This window comes from Squalius cephalus (assembly GCF_949319135.1).
Source record: "Squalius cephalus genome assembly, chromosome: 5".
NCBI classification, from domain to species: domain Eukaryota; kingdom Metazoa; phylum Chordata; class Actinopteri; order Cypriniformes; family Leuciscidae; genus Squalius; species Squalius cephalus.
The window spans coordinates 45029963-45047834 of record NC_137126.1 but is presented as its reverse complement, the minus strand read 5'-3'; the positions used below and the strand labels follow the sequence as shown (position 1 = coordinate 45047834).

The 17872-nt window shown below is 35.7% G+C and overlaps 1 protein-coding gene across 2 annotated transcripts; it reads left to right on the top strand.

Moving 5' to 3' along the window:
- The first annotated feature begins 1626 nt into the window (after positions 1-1626).
- On the top strand, positions 1627-15521 carry agpat9l (1-acylglycerol-3-phosphate O-acyltransferase 9, like). Of its 2 annotated transcripts, XM_079871778.1 has the most exons (13): positions 1627-1826; positions 2076-2258; positions 3813-3879; positions 6261-6555; positions 7261-7335; positions 8160-8249; positions 9165-9258; positions 9594-9709; positions 11978-12033; positions 12145-12230; positions 12804-12932; positions 13062-13141; positions 15015-15521. In XM_079871778.1, exons 2-13 carry the CDS (start codon positions 2115-2117, stop codon positions 15112-15114), a joined length of 1332 nt encoding a protein of 443 aa, XP_079727904.1. In that variant the 5' UTR covers positions 1627-1826; positions 2076-2114; the 3' UTR covers positions 15115-15521. The 2 variants fall into 2 exon arrangements, with proteins under 2 accessions (XP_079727904.1, XP_079727903.1); XM_079871777.1 differs by having other exon boundaries at positions 1639-1826; positions 12804-13141.
- Positions 15522-17872: the final 2351 nt, after the last annotated feature.

Sequence of the window (17872 nt, the reverse complement as noted above, 5' to 3'; positions counted from 1 at the left end):
TTCAGGGTCCATTTAAGTACAAATTACTTATCACACGTACACATGTTGCAACAGTATGGGCAGGTAGGTGATATATATGGGTTTAATATATATTTTTTGTCTTTCTAATACAAACAGTCGCTGAGAAACTGAAGGAAATGTAAAGTGTTGCAACTGCCCCCACTCTCCCCTAAGGCTAACATATTCATACTAAAAGCTAAAAAAAAAACTTACATTTTGATTGCATGGGGTCTTTAAAAATCGCATCTTGTGTTTTTCCCTTTCCACTGTGTGCCATTTCTTTGTGAACGACCATAAAAACGCAAGACGCAGGGCAGTGGGATGAAAAGAAACTTGAGCTCGACGCATTTTTGGAATGCCGTTTTCATACGTGAGGCGAGAACGTCCGCATGTTTACATAAAAAATGTAATCAAACGAAGGGTTCTGTGTGAACGGCCATTTATAGTGTAAAAAAACCCGCAAAAAATATTACAGTAATGTAACACTTAAGTCCTCGGAGTACTTTTTTGAGTCACTTTTTTGTGTGTTATTTCAGCGAACATTAGAAAATATCTGACCGCTAGATGGCGCTATTGACCAATTAGAATCAAGTATTCCAGGGCTATGGGATAAGTCACATTTTGCTCATGTGGTAAATTTAAATTTGTAAATTTGGTACACAGTAGCATTTTGACTTAAATTGAACTTATATTCAAAGGCAAATCTCCTTTCTCCTGTTTTAAAGCATACCATTTTAGGGAAAGAAAACTATTTTGGCCTAGTTCCTTTGTCTCATCTTGATATGGTTATTTAATTAAAGACTGTCTAATTTTAGAGAAGATTACATATCCATATGGATCACACATGCTCTCACACCCCGGCCAAAATTGCTCTGTTGTTGCAGATTTTATTTCCCATCCCACTAAGATGTTTTAACTTTAAATACCCTTTCATACATTATTTATTATATTCTTCATTAATTTCACTGAATGCTGTGAAAAAAAGAGGAATTCATTCATTCATCCATCCATCCATCCATTAATTCATTCATTCATGCAGTGACTTAAGTGTCATGCCAAACGTCAAACTGGTTTAAACATTTGCTTAATCATGCATGCCGTTTTATGTCAATGCAGTACTATTTTAATTAGCTGAAAAAATGTGATTAAAAATGGTGATTTAAGGTGACTAGTTACATCCCCTAAAATGCTGACGTTCCCTTACAATTTGGGAAATCTGGGATTCAAAATATTATTTAAACAGTAAGTTTTGGGATACTGAAAAATGAAAAACAGAGACGCATTATTATTGCTTCTATTATTATTTATTAATTAACAATAATTATTATTTGTATTATTAAGATTGTAGACTACAAATATTGTTGGCTTGGTGACGAATATCTTATATTCCTCTATTGTAAGTTGATTAAAAAAGCGTCTAAGTATCTGCTAAATGCATGAATATAAATGCACATATTATATATTATATGTTAAAAAATATATATTAATAGGTTCTAACCTGTTGATGTTGAGAAATGGTCATGTCCCTGTCTACAACTTTTGTTTTTTAACCCACATCTGTGCATAAATGCACTACACATTATTTCCACAAGATGGCGCATTTTTCTATTGTTGCTCTTGAACTTTGTACTACATTTTACAGGTCTAGGATGTCTTCCAGCATTGCTATTTCCCAATCACTCTGTGTAAAGGCTGAAGAAGTTCCTTAAACGGACTTTTAAACACCTCAGGTTTCATTCGCCATCATGCTAAGGGTCAGAGGAGTATGACATCGAGGGACATTCTCTGCTTTCTGTCCTGTAGAGCTGCTGAATTCAGCAAACCTGGTGAGTTTGAGCTTAATTCATTGAGAAAACAAAAGCTAATCTGACTGATTGCTTTGTGTTATATTGCTTTATGGCTTAAACTACATGTTGCCTTGATTGATTTAAAAGAGAAATACAGATTTTTAAGACTTTCAGGGCTATATCAAATCATCAAAAGTCTGTTCTAATCAAGTTTTATTACTAACATAAATGTTTATGCTTATTTTAAATAAACATTACTGAATGCATTTAATCATATTTTCCTCCCAGTGTTGTAGTGTACAGTGAAGTGGTGTAGTCCGTGTGGTCATGGAGGGGTTTTGGGCTGTGTTTTTCCCTGTGCTGAGGATCTGGTTCACCTGTGTGGTGGTCCTGATAATGCTGCCTGCCATGTTTGGCATCTCTCTAGGCATCACAGAGACCTACATGAAGCTCCTTATCAAATCCTTAGAGGTGCGTAAGACCTGTGTTGCTATTGTTAACTATTAGAAATCATTTTTGTTAAAGGGATAGTTCACCCAAAAATTAAAATTCTGTCATTAATTACTTACCCTCATGTCGTTCCAAACCCGTAAGACTTTCGTTCATCTTCAGAACACAAATGAAGATCTTTTTGATGAAATCTTAGAGCTTTCTGTCTCTCCATTGACAGCTACACAACTGACACTTTGACACTTCATGAAGTTGATAAAGAGATCATAAAAGTAATTCATATGAACTGAGCAGTTTGGTCCAAAATTTTCTGAAGTGACACAATCGCTTTATATGATGAACAGATTTAATTTAGGCTTTTATTTCACTTTTGGGTGAACTATCCTTTTAATTGTAATTAAAGCTGAAATAAAATAAAATATAAATATTAGATGATATTAGATAAATATTAGATGCCTTGGCAAGTAAAGGGAATACATTTAAATTGAAGTACTAAAATAACAGTAAAACTAAATCAATCTAAAACTGAATTTTTTTTTAAACTAAATAAAATGACAAAATCAGATAAAAAAAAAAGACTAAATATTAAACTAAAATGGAAAAAAATTAACTACAATGAAAGCTAAAAATATAAAAGCTAGCTCAAAATATTTATAAAAGCTATAATAGTATATAAACAATACTAAAATAACACTGTACGACTTACATATTTACAAATTAGTGGCATGACCTTAAGCTTTTAATATGTATATTATATATATGAATTTATAAAGAAAGTATATTTTAGGCACTATATCTAGTCACATTTTCTTTTAATGACATTAAACACTGAATGTCTTAATGTGAACAATTGATTGTGCACATAACTCCAAAGAAAAAAAAAAATCCATGTAGTCCTTTATCAAAATGTTGTAACTTCCTCCACCAACTGAGACGACTTTCCTTTTCCTCACTGATGTAAGTTAAGCTGTACCGATTCACATTCTGTCTGGATCCATTCTAGTATGTAACACCCAATTTTCGTCCTATCAGCTCTCAAAAGATAAAGTGTCATGCCCTACATTTTTTTCTATAGTAACTGTAAACGGTTTACAAAGCCATTCAATTCATGTTGATTGTGCTTGTCACCATTTTTAATCACTCTTTATCTTTTCAAATGGTAGTCCTGAAATAGTCCTTCATTAAAGTTAAAGTTCTGCTGTGGCAAATTAGAGAGCACAAATTCTCTCTGTTGAGCTTTTAAAAACTGCATATATATATTATTTATACACAACTTTGAGATGTACAGCATGACACACTCTAGAATAGTCCATGACATGTTACATCTACCAGGACGCTACACTATTGCACACACTCCCCTAGGGGAAATGAAACAGTTTTGTTGACCAATGAACACTGTGGCATAATCAGATGGTACTGTACGTATTTCTTAAACTGAAATGTGCTGTATCATCATAAGTGATAAGTGCCCTTTGGTCTTAATGAATTGTGATTCATTATGCAAGTTTAAAGCCTAGTGTCAGAAGCAAATGGAATCATACAATATATATTAAGCTTTACTCTGTGTTTTTACAGTGGGCAACACACAGAATACAAAGAGCGAGTAGAGCAGAGGAAATACTGAAACATTCTGCATCAAATGGTGAGTTTACACACATAAGGGGCTTTTCACACTGTGCTTAAAGGGATAGTTCGGCCAAAAATGATATTTAACCCATGATTTACTCACCCTCAAGCCGTTCGAGATGCATATGTCAATCTTTTTTCAGATGAACACATTTTCAGTTATTTTAGAAAATGTCTTAGATCTTTCAGTGGTTATAATGTGAAGCTATGGGGTCCACCTCTTTCAAGTCCCAAAATGTGCATGCATCCTTCACAAAAGTAATCCATCCGGCTCCAGGGGATAAACGAAGGCCTTCTGAGAGTAATCCGTGCGGGTTTGTCGTCCTACATCATACACCAGCATCCATCTGCCGTGAACGCGCGTCGACCGTTGCCGGAAGCAAGATATTTTCATTTATAAAGTTTTAAATATGTATATTTTTACGACAAAACCGCACGGATTACCCTCAGAAGGCCTTCGTTTATCCCCCTGGAGCCGGATGGATTACTTTTGTGAAGGATGCATGCACATTTTGGGACTTGAAAGAGGTGGACCCCATAGCTTCACATTATAACCACTGAAAGATCTAAGACATTTTCTAAAATAACTGAAAATGTGTTCGTCTGAAAAAAGATTGACATATGCATCTCGAACTGCTTGAGGGTGAGTAAATCATGGGTTAAATATCATTTTTGGCCGAACTATCCCTTTAACCACGAGTTATCATCCTTCTAAACACCCCTTTTAACCCCCGGTAAAGGAACATTTCACACTTGTAATTTATTAGCACTGCTTTTGTGGTGTGTTCATTCATTAATCTCTGTGAAGTTGGCATGGGGTGGACAGTGATGTCACAGTTCCCAAATTTTATTTGTTGTTTCTAAGGAGGGGAAATAGATACAGTGTTCATTTCAACGGCACAAATCGAGCACAAACGAATGATACCGCTTTGAGCGATTTAGACGAAATGGGGGTGGAGAGTGACGTCACAGCTCCCGAATTATATTTGTTATATATGCGGAAGGAAAATAGTTACAGTGTTTGTTTTAAAGGCACAAACCGAGCGAGCACAAATGAATGGCACCGGTTTGGAGTGATTTGGACGATATGGGATGGAGAGCGACGTCACACAACATCCCAAAAAAATTATGTTCAATATCTCAAACACCAAACCAGCACAAACGTTCATTTTAGTGAACATAGCCCAATGAATGGCATATTTTTGGGGATTATTTCATTTTCATTTATTACTTCACAGAGGTGTAAATGGTCCATATGACTTGTGTAATATATTCCAATTCAAATGAAGTACATGACAACAACTTTGAATGAGGAACAAGCTGAAATTTAAAAGTCATTCACATTGATGTCAAAGTTGTTGACGGGACATCATTGAAGCAAAATGCGAATGAATAATCAGTCAGCTTGTCATTTTATTAGGATTATTGAGTATTTCTGCATTTCTTTCAATGGAAAAAGAGTTTCTGTCTTTTCTATATCATTCCTCAGGTTCTTGTAAACGTGGACATCTTTTATGTCTTTTAGTTTAGCTGCATGATGGCTGTTTTCCAAGACGCAAGCAGAGCTTTGGGATCTCTTGGGTTCTCAGCTTATCTGTCTACTCAAACAATCACGTGTTACACAATGATTACAGTTGCTCTTGCTCTCTCACACATTCATGATGGACTTTAGTCTGTCTTTATCAGTTACACCTTCCATTAGATTTATCAATGCTCTTTATCAATACCTCACTGATCTTCACTGATTAATCAACATCCAAGCTGATGATAGCGTTACTGATTATACCCAGTTATAAAGCGTCTGACTGTGTTCTTGTTTGAATGTGTTTCTTAATGTGGCACAGAATGGGCACTGTGTTCACTGTGCTTACGTACATCAAAGAGAAAAGTCTGTCATCATTTACCTCATTTTGCTACAAACACGCATGACTTTATTTCTTCCCTAGAATAGAAAAAAAGAGATGTTCACATTGTTCTTTTCCATATAAGGAAAGTGAATGGACACAAACAGTAAAGACATTTACAGTGTTACAGAAGATTTCTATTTCAAATAAATGACTTTTGAACTTTCTATGCATCTAAATAAAAAAAATGTATCACGGTTTCCATAAAAATATTGAAAAAAAAAAAGTTTTCAATATTGATAATAAGAAGAAATATTTCTTGTTCACCAAATCATCATATTAGAATGATTTCCGAAGCATCATGTGACACTGAAGACTGGAGTAATGATGCTGAAGATTCAGCTTTGCATCACAGGAATAAATTACACTTTAAAATATATTCAAATCGAAACCAGTTATTTTAAATTGTAATAATATTTCACAATATTACAGTTTGATCATTGTTGAGCCTTTCATTATAAAGTTAACCAGGACTTTTGTGTGTGTGACTCAGGTTTGATTCAGCGGGATAATTCCTCTTTGGAGCAGGAGATTGAGGAGTTACGTCGGAACAGGCCAAAGTCGGCCGAGCGCGGAGACTTCACCCTGAGCGACGTCCTGTACTTCACCAAGACAGGCATCGAGAGCATAGTGGAAGACGACGTCACGCAGAGATTCACCTCAGAGGAGCTGGTGTCCTGGAACCTCCTCACCAGAACCAACAACAACTTCCAGTACATCTCTCTCAGGCTCACTGTACTGTGGGGGGTTGGTGTGGTTGTGAGATACGGCATATTGCTTCCTCTACGGTAGTGTACCAGTTCAGTTATACTTTATACCTAGTACATTAGGGTTCAAAGGTTTGGGGTTTAATTAAGAAATGAATACTTTTTCAGCAAGGAAAAAGCTTTCAAACAAATGCTGTTCTTTTGAACTCTCTATTCATCAAAGAATCCTTAAAATATATATATCACAGTTTCCACAAAAATATGAAGCAGCACAACTGTTTTCAACATTGATAAAAATCAGAAATGTTTGTTCAGCAGCAAATCAGCATATTAGAATGATTTCTGAAGGATCATGTGACTCTGAAGACTGGAGTAATGATGCTGAAAATTCAGCTTTGATCATAAATTAATAAATTAAATAAATTAAAAAATAAATTAAATTTTAAAACATATACTAAAATAGAAAACAGTTTAACAGAAAACAGACATATTTCACAATATTACTGTTTTTACTGACAAATAAATTCAGCCTTGGTGAACAGATAATACTTCTCTCAAAAACAATAAAAATCTTACAGACTATAATCTTTTAAATGGTAGCGTATATTAGTTAGATTCGGTGCTTTGTTCTTTTGTCGGCAGAATATTTGTTGTAAAAAAGTAATTGAATTTAATTTCAATTCAGTTTGATTCAGTTGTCAAATTGTCATGTGTCAAATAATTTTTTTTATAGTATAAATGGTATAGTATTTTTTCCATGCATCTGCTCTTCTGTTGTTGTCTCAGGATTACACTGACAGCTATAGGGTTAAGCTGGTTGGTAATTGGCACAACGATGGTGGGATTCCTCCCTAATTTCAGGTAATGCTTTGGTTATGTTATCAACCTTAGAAATGCTTGAATTATTCATGATTGCACTTAATCAAGTTGATATCACTTAATTCTGAAGAGATCAGCATTATATTATGTTCCCAGACTATATTATGTTTTGGACACTGGTGTCTCCAACATGAGATAATGGTGTGCTGGTCTCCACAACCACAAAACTTATGAACAAATGTCTAAATTTGCTAGACTACTTAGCCAACAAAAAGTTAAAAAGAATATTTCTCCATTATTCAACTCAACCTGAGGCATCTACACCACTTGGATGCTGAGAAAATCATAAGCTGTTATTGCAGTTTTCAAGGCTTCGCTATTTTCACCAGTGGGATCATTTTAAAGAAATTTTCGAAGCCAAGCACATTTCTTTAATGCAATATAGTCTCAGTGGGCTTGATGAACAATCTACTTCTCTCCCAAAACATTTGATGAGTGGGTAATGATTATGGGTAAACAGTTGAGACATTGAAAGGTCCAACAGCTAAGAAGTGAATGATCAAAATCTGCATTGATATCAATGATTTACACACACAAAACAAGTTTTTAAATATATCATACAAATAATTTTATCATTTATATATAATTTTATTCGTAGTAATACTGTTAAAATTTAATAAAGCAATTTACATCAATCTGTTTATTTAGACAAATTTATTTACATGTAAATGACAAATGTCTATGCAGAATGATGAAAAATGCACAAAAACACCTGTTGAGCTCATTTATCCATAGTCTTTTCCTTTGTGTCCATTAAAGTGTTATTTAGTCCTAATTATATTCATTACAAATCTTTGTTGTTTCAGAGTGAAGGGTTGGTTGAGTGAACTCGTCCACGTGATGTGCTACAGGATCTGTGCCAGAGGCCTTTCAGCTACGATTCACTACCACAACAAGTGAGTTCAAGGCTCCATTTGACGACAACCCGTCTAATCAAGTAACAATTATATGGTTTAGACTTGTACAGTCACACTGTGGCTCTTTTCTAAAAACCCGTTGAGCTGTTTTGTTGTCGACTTTCTACATAATCAGCTGCCTTCTAAAGGGGCGATCACACCACACTTTTCGTTTGACTTCCATTCATACGCAAGCGAATGCTGGAGACAGGAAACACAAGCTCATGCGAAGATGTTTCTCATTTCGCTGCATTCAATTTTGGTAAACTCTGACCTGCAAATTCATATCACTTGAAGAGGTCTGATTAATAGAAGATTGATACATCACGGCATGATCTCATAGCCGAATTTTAAAAATGCAAAATTGAAAGGGGTTATATTTAGAATTCAGAAACCCTTGTTATTAGCGACACCGATGGCCGTTAAGTGAACTGCAGCCAGCAACTTATTGCTCATGCCCACGTAACACACAAGAGACTGAACGTGATTTAATTAGCCGATAGTTCTTTTTTTTCCATTCTTTGCTTAGACCATTCATCTCCATGAGAGCACATGTACCCAAATCAGATGCTGCCATCTTTGCTTCATGTGCATTTCAAGAGACATTTTTTAGCCAATCACCTGAGCTGTAAATGTCATGTGGCTGATCACTCTCTTTGAACTCCTTGCAGATGACAGACTAAACATCTACTATAATATAATGTTGTTTTCATGTTGCTTGCCTATTTATATTTTTGTAAAAGTACAATGACTACTTTGGAATGGCTGTCAGTGGAGAAAATTGCTTTTTTATGCCCATAAAGGTGTAGTTGCAGCATTTTACCACCAGGGCCTAGTTGATGAACATCTGTATCAAAAGTATAAATTGTGTAAATTAAATGAGTCTAACTATGTAATGCTAATTCTTTCTTTCAGACAGAACAGACCTAAGAGAGGAGGCATTTGTGTGGCTAATCACACTTCGCCAATTGATGTCGTTATTCTGGCTAATGACAGCTGTTACGCCATGGTGAGTGAGACAGAATTAACACTTTAGTGCAGTGGTTCTTAAACCTTCTTTCACATTTTGTCTGTGTTTACAATGAATTTTATTTGCATATAGCGCTCAGGCCTGCAGTTATATCTGCATGGGGTATACGTATGGGGTAGAATTTTTAATGAATATAACTTGTATGAATATGACTTTTCATTTTTTCATTATTAAATGTTTTTTTTGTGTGTGTATGTCACCAAAATAATTTTAGAACCGCCACTTTAGTCACATAGGAATTAATTCTCTGCGTGATTAGCACTTTGTTCCAAAAGTGAAATGTTGCGAACAGACTCGTTTTCTCTCTCTAACAGGTAGGGCAGGTTCATGGTGGTTTAATGGGAGTTGTCCAGCGCGCTATGGAGCGATCTTGTCCTCATATCTGGTTTGAGAGAGCAGAGATGAGAGACCGCCACCTAGTGACCCAAAGGTAAAACAACAATAACAATGTTATATTATTGTTAATCAAGTTCAAAGCACTACAAACTTATTTTTTTCATGATTTTCAAACTTTCTACGTCTATTTCATTTCATCTTCCCTCTTCGTAAAACTGCATATGTGCATAAACAAATGCATATATTTCTCTACATACTCTAGAGACAAAATACCTCCCTGTTTCATGCTGGGTCATGTCTCTCTGCTATGTGCCTCAAAGCACAACAGAAACACGTTTATTTAAAAACACACAGTGTTCTGACATGCATTGACGACTCAAGCAGTATTGGAAATTACACGCACACAAATATATTTTCATACATAATGGTATCTAATGTAGGCAACAATTCAATATTATTTCATGCACAGTGATCTCATTGGGGTTTGTTGTCAGTCTGTTTCCTTGTGGGCCCAGATAATGCCGTTTTAAAGCAAGTTCAGTCCATGGCCATTTCGGTGGCGCCCCAGGCAGCTTTTTTACAGTCGTGCCAGTACAGCTCCAGTTTCTTGAATGAGAATTTCCAAAATTATTTGGACTAACTATATTTCATATTTTAAACTTATTTTAAATAGTCAATTGAATCGGACAGCAATGGTGTGTATATATATATATATATATATATATATATATATATATATATATATATATATATATAGCGCTGCTACGGATTGCTATGGTTAGCCCTCCGCCTAAGAAAAAAAAAAAAAAATATATATATATTGTTTGGATTCTAGGGTAGGCATGAACAATACAGTAGGTCCTACACTACCTATCAAGTCAATCCCTGATTATTGAATTATTTTCTAATCCTTTTACATAACCAGCTAATATTCATTAATAATATAGACAAACTTTATATAACTGTAATTGTCTAGATTGGCAAGATGTGTGTAATATATATTTTTTTTTTCAACAGTTTTAAACACTTATTTCTTTAACTCTACATTTATGCAGGTAAATTAACTTAAATTAACAAAGATCATTACATTTCTCATTTTCATTCATGGAGATGACATGGAAAATGTGCCATGCTTTAGTGCAGGATTTCTGTCACCTGGTGGAAAACACACTTTTAACCTGAAAATGATATGAAATTACCAATATAACCAGTAGATGGTTAAGGAGGACCACTCATTAGCTCATTTGCCATTTCCACTCCCTTTTATAGTTCTTTTTATGTGTTTTGCATTTGGAATTATTTTAAAATGAATATTATAACCGATTTTAGCAATTTTATTGCAGTATGGCGAGAGTAGGAAAAGTCACAAAGTCTCATGCCATTTAGATGAAAGGTATTTCATTCAAATAAATAAATAAGCCTAGCTTTTACACACTGAAGGTGAGTAACTTGAGTGACTTGGTTCTGTGTGAAGTTGTCTTATATTGCTCCTGCATCATATTATATAAACTGCATTTATGACAAAGAACTACACAGATGCAAATATCATAACAATCTATCACTAAATGCACACATGTTGTCCTGTTTAGGCAAGGCTGGGTGGAATTTTATTGGGGCTACAGCCCTCCTAAAATGGGCCTAGTGACGCCCCTGCCCCACCCCCCACCCCCCCACCCGCTCATCAACCTCTAAACGCCGGGGGCCTTTAGACAGGTCCGTGCGAGGTCATAATCCGTCTCTGGGTGGAGCTATTGCACATGCATCAGTCTCAGGAAACTGTGCTGTTTGTGCCCCATTTGCATCACACTGCTGATTAAATTCACAGGAAACTGAACTTTGTCACATTACATGAAAGATTTATCTCTGTTTAGCATAAGGCAAAAGAAAAGTTCATTTTATTTTTTTGTCTAAATATCAGACGTTTGCCATTCATCACCATTACATTTCAACCTAGAATAAAAAAGAAAATACATTTTCACAGATATTTGTTTTTTGTTTTTTCCATCACTTTCTATTAATATCAGTGAAATTCTGCTTTTAAATTGAATCTATATCAAATGTAGATCATATTATATTTGAGACATTATCTTTAGGGTTAGATAATAATTAAATGAAATTCTAATAGGGATAATAATGAAATATGATTGAATATTTATAGATATGAATGTATGTATCTATTAAAAATAACAGTTTGGCTCCAATAATTCAAAGACATGACTTGATTTCTTACATCCGCCATGTTACGTTTTCTTTCATTTATCAATTTTTCATGCATATTTCCACGAGTATCCTGTCTCCTCCTCATATTGCCTCTGTTAACATAATGGTCTGCTCATCTTTCTTGTTTTCTCATCCTTCACAGGTTAAGAGATCACGTAAATAACAAAACAAAGCTGCCAATACTCATCTTCCCTGAGGGTAAGTGCATAATAATAGTGAGGAACATCGTATTTCAGGTCCTGCTAAGCACAGTTGTTTCTAAAGCCTCTTAAGGTTGAAGTCTAATGCTTGCACCTGGTTGTCCTGCAGGAACTTGCATCAATAATACATCAGTAATGATGTTTAAAAAGGGAAGTTTTGAAATTGGAGGAACTATTTACCCCGTGGCTATAAAGGTAATATATCAGTACTTGTCTTTTATGCACATTTCATGCACTTTATAAAGTGAATTATAATGTTATGGGGTCATATAATGTTATTTTAGTATCATTGAGATATTATTATAGTTTTAATTAATATTTTGAATTATTTTTTATATGTTCCAGTATCATTTTAATTTTAAATATAGTTTTAGTAATTTTGTTGAATGTTTTTGACATTTTTGTATGTCTATATTTTATTTTATTTTTACTACATCAAGTTAAGCTAAATGAAAATGAGAAACCTTTCCTTAATATACATTTACACAAACACACACACACAAATATATATAATTTATATATACTTTTTGATCTGTATAATTTTGTTTATTTAATATATAAAATAATAAAAATAACTAAATTTAATAAATTAAATAATTTATCATTAAATAACACCTACTGTTTCACACACAATTTAAAATAAATTGGTAGTATAGAGTTTTAATTCCAACAGAGTACTGTGTTTTGGTCACATGTTGCAATAATCTTCATAGTGTGTGTTTCGGCCTACTGTGACCCTCATGCAATGTCTGTGTGTGTTATATATAGTACGACCCTCAGTTTGGAGATGCATTTTGGAACAGCAGTAAATATAGCATGGTGAGCTATTTGCTGCGGATGATGACGAGCTGGGCGATAGTGTGTAACGTCTGGTATCTGCCTCCAATGACACAGCAGGTGAGAGATCAAGCAGAAAATGATAAAGTAGCTGTCATCAGCTCCACAACTAGTGAACTGCCGCATTTTTGTGCCACGATGTTGATGCGATTGATTACACCCTCACTGACTCATTTCCTGTGTGCACAGGAAGGGGAGGATGCTGTGCAGTTTGCCAACAGGGTGAAATCAACCATTGCACAACAAGGAGGTTTAGTGGACTTGGCCTGGTGTGTAAATGAGTTTTTCTTCAGCTGCCTTCCTAAATGAATTAAAGAAGCTATATTATGTCTTAATTAAGCCTTAATTTTGTGGTCTACCTTATAGGTTTTCATGCTTGAATGTTCAAAAACAATATTTTTCACATATTTTACATTGTTGCAGCACCTCTCTTTCCAGTCTGTCAGTAATGCTCTCTTTAGTTCCCGCCTCTCCTTTCTAAAAACACAATGTGCTCTGATTGGTCGGTTGGATCAGTGTGTTTTGAGTGGTTAACTGCGAGTTTCAACCATAGACTGTAAAAAAAGATGGACGACGCCCCTTCGCTCTCTTCCATTGGTGAGAACTGAAGCCGCCAGTGTCCCGATATGGCGCTGACATCTTGGAACTTGAGTCTGCGCAGTAGCGATCTCGGGACCAGACCTGTGCAGTAGTGAGCAGGAAGTAAAGCCGCGAGATCAACGCTCCGCCCTCACTCTCGCAGAATGCACTCTCCCTGAGTGCACTTTTTAAAAAATTGATTGCAGTACGACAAGAGGCTTGTTAAAATAAAGTAAATACAATCTCTGAAGATCCCGAAAAAAATGTCCGTTGGTGCTTCAGTGACTACTTCGCTCAGAGAACCCGTCGATCACAGCTGTCAATCATGACGTTACACCAGCGTTTTTATAGCATCACGTAACTAAATAAAACTTATTTTTGAAACAGACACTTGAACTTACATCAGCGTGATAAAAACGACAGCAAATGAAAGAAACCACCTTTGGAAAAAAGATATTTGAAGTGTAATTTAATTGTTTAGTTGGTCTCGTCCACGTGAATAACACGGGGAGGCGGGGCTTATGACCTATACTAGGACCAGCCACCGGGGGGCGATCGAGACGTTTTGACTTCACTTTTCAGGGCTTGTGCGGCACGCTTGGTTTCAACACACTACTAGCAACCCAGGGGGGCAGGGATTTGTATTATTTTGAAGGTACCCCCGGGCGCCGCCATTGGCTAGCGGACCCCCACCTGCTGTTAGCATCCCATTGACTCCCATTCATTTTGGCGTCACTTTGACAGCGAATAACTTTACATCTGAGGTGTTTAAAGACTCCATTTGTCCATTATTTATTTCTAAAGAAACACGAAAATGTATAAAAGGCTCCATTACCTTGTAACTTACGTTATGGCCCCGTAGAAGCAGTTTTTGTAAAAGTAGGCTAACGATTGCGTCACAGCCACGCGACTCTCTGTCGCACAGTAGGAAATTACCGTATGGACAGGAGGAGAAGCTCGCGGGCAATCGGGAGGACGTGGAGGCAAAATGACAAAATAATTAATCAGAACACCTACAAAAAGTTTCTCCTGCTCCAAGATCATGGACAGCTCCTACTCACGCTCTCCGTCTCTGCGAGTTTCGGAAGGGAATGATTCAGATTGATCTTGGCACAGCTACTAGAAGACAGACGGTTTGCTCACGTCACATCTACGTCGTCGAGCTCAGTTTGAGTCTGCGCAGTACGCTGGACCCCCAGGAAGTAAGAGTTTCTAATTGGCTTCACTTTGTCTCCGTTGAATCCAATGGGGTCGCTGTGTCCATTTCTTTTACTGTCTATGCTAGCAACTCAATCAGGCCCCGCCCCTTTGCTTTGCTTATGAATTATTTAAAAGAGGAATATTATGACATGATTGTTCCTGGAAGTAAACTCAAGACTACAATGGAGGCGTTTCAGGGAGTTCAGAAACAGTGACACTGAAATAGAGAATAACTCTCTTTGGAGTGACTTTGTGCTTTGTAACTTTGCAGACCTTTTTCATGCTCAAACAGCAAGATAAAAACCCGTAATAGGTCCTCTTTAAAGGTTTATGACTTTGTGTGTTTTTCTGTGTGTTTCTCAGGGATGGGGGTCTGAAGAGGGCAAAGGTGAAGGATTCGCTCAAGGAACAACAGCAGAAGAAGTACAGCCACATGGTGGTGGGCGATGACAGCAGTGACTGAACACACACACACACCAATGATTAGAGGGCTTGATATTCTCATTCACCACCAATCACTGGAAATATGTCAACTTGCTGATGAACGAACAGGAGGGACTTTTTATACTACTGCTGCTATAATACAGTTTAAATATGTTAATAGATTGAGTTAGAAAATAAATGGAAATAAAAAATGTTTTATTGCAAATGCTATAGATCCCAGTGTCATATGGGCTACACTGCTTTTCTGTGAAGAGTTTTATTTGAGTGAAAAAGCTTTTGTGTTTTATTGATAGCAGTTTCTGAAAGTTCATTTTCGAAATTCAGAATATGTAAAAAGGACAAAATCTTAAATGCATGATTGGGGTTAATATTCAGTTCAGTGTATGCTAATTTATTTCTCAAATAAACTTTTGTGCTTTTTTAAAAGTTTTGTTCTTGTCAGATATGTCTACTATCATGATTATTGGCTGGGGGACTCAGTCTCCACAGTCATGCTGGAAATATCAGGGATAAAGGTCAAATTTGTGGGAATTTGTGAAATATATTTTATTATATAATTAAAAACATTCTAGTAATGCTCAGCTGTAAATTATTTCATTTGCTATATGTTGTTCTTTGTGAGAGCAATCTTTGTAAAAAGGTATGTATGATCACAAATTATTAGAAAATTCAGGTTTAATCCAACTGAATTTAATAGTTAATCAATTAATCATTTCTATATTGAGTCTATAGACATAGTTTCTATACATTTTTTTGCAATTTCTGATATGGATTACCAAATGTAATGAATTATTTTTACATAAGTGAGTTATCTTGATAGCCAAATTCATATTGATCAGGAATCCTGAATTCAGTTCTCTTTCACAGCTTATAGCGCTTGCATGGTCAAATACACACACAGTTTTAGAGGTGTTGCTGGTGTCTGGCTGTGTTTTATGACACTGATCTGCTCCATTTGCTCTTATTTGTCACACTTTCTCTGTGAGAGCAGTCAAATACAATGAAAACAGGCACCATATTTCTATATACTGTATAGACTGTGGTGGCATTGAATCTGCTAGTGCTGATTACAAACCCCTGTTGCACACAGAATGTAACTCGCGAATTTAATAAAACACCCATTCAGTCTTGATTTGAAATGAAATATAAATTTAGACAGAGAATTTTTCATGCATAATAATTATTTTCAAACCTGCACTTATGAAATGATGATGAACAGTGTTGGTTAATGCAATAGAAAATGTACCAGTAGGTAATGCAGATTTAATTTCATCATAATCAGTTGTCACAAAAAGTCTTAAGTAGAAAAATAAATAAATAATAATACTGCTAATACAACATATGGCATGTACATTTGCATTTCCCAGCAAGTTTAATACACTGAAATGATTATGACTGGCAAAAGATTACCAGTGAGGTAATTCTGAAGTGATGTTATAATAATAATACATTTTATTTATATTGTGCTTTTCTTATACCCAAAGCGCATAATTGTGTTATGTTATAGCACAATGCATGTGGAGGATTTTTTGGACGAAGGCTTCTCTTCAGCATCTGCCCTATTCTTGTGTTTAATAGCCCCTTTTTGTGGATCAGGAACTACACACACAGAAACATACATCAACATTACAAACATCTGATCAGTTTAGGATTCATTTTTTATTTAGCTAAATAATCTCCATATGTTTTTGACATCTTACCTTGTGTGGAACCAGCCACATGACCCTTCACTGGTGCTTGGTCATTAATTGCATTCTGGATGAAGAAGACATGGTTATTATAATTGCACAATACACACACACACACACACACACACACACACACACACAAGTAGCTCAAACACTCATATTGGAACATGCCAGCTTCAGTCCTCATCATTCAATTCAAATGATAACAGAATTATATATTTTGTCTGAATTATTTCTTTAATGTTTGTAACATACCATCAAAGACTTTTCCATCATCAATCTTTTTTCTTTGGGAAGGCTTCTGTAATACCTGTGAATGGGCAGACTCTCATTTACAGAACCAGTCTGCCAAATTTGATTATAATGAAGAAGAAAAAAAAAAAGGTTAATGCATTAAAAATGTGTGCATAAGCTTAACTCACTCCTTCAAATAGGAATCTTGCTTCCCATCATCAGCATCTGTAGCACGAGGGGAATTGGGCATCTCTCCAGAGCTACAACAACACAACACACTAAGTTACTCACAATATGTATATTCTTTTACACCCAGACCAACCAACGCACAGCACACAAGCTGGCCCTGAACTAATATATCAGTTGTTAAAATTTAATAAATATAAGCAATAGCCTAAGGTACGAGAGGCTGTGCTGCATCGAAAGGACTCAAACTTGTGAACACAGAAAAGCAAGACGCAACTGACAAATGACTAGGCACGGGAAAACCCCTTAACTGTTTAAAGGACAACATATCGTAGCGGACATTCAAACTGATTTTTTTTATTATGAATATAGCACTGACCTGAAGGAAAATGCTATGCCTACTGTAAATGCAGGTACACTCGCTTACTCAATCTCTCACAATACTCTACTCAAGCTTCAATGAACAATATCAATGAGAACAAACATTATGTTTAAGTTGCTAAGAGTGGTTGCTAAGGGTGTTGTGTAGTCATACATAGAACCGTTAGGTGAAGCGGTCATAGTGTTTTAGGTTTTATCGTGAATAAAACACAGCTATTGACCGATCAATCAAGGATGGGAACTAACCGTTTTATAAACTTTGTTTAATCAACCTGCTGGTCCTTGATA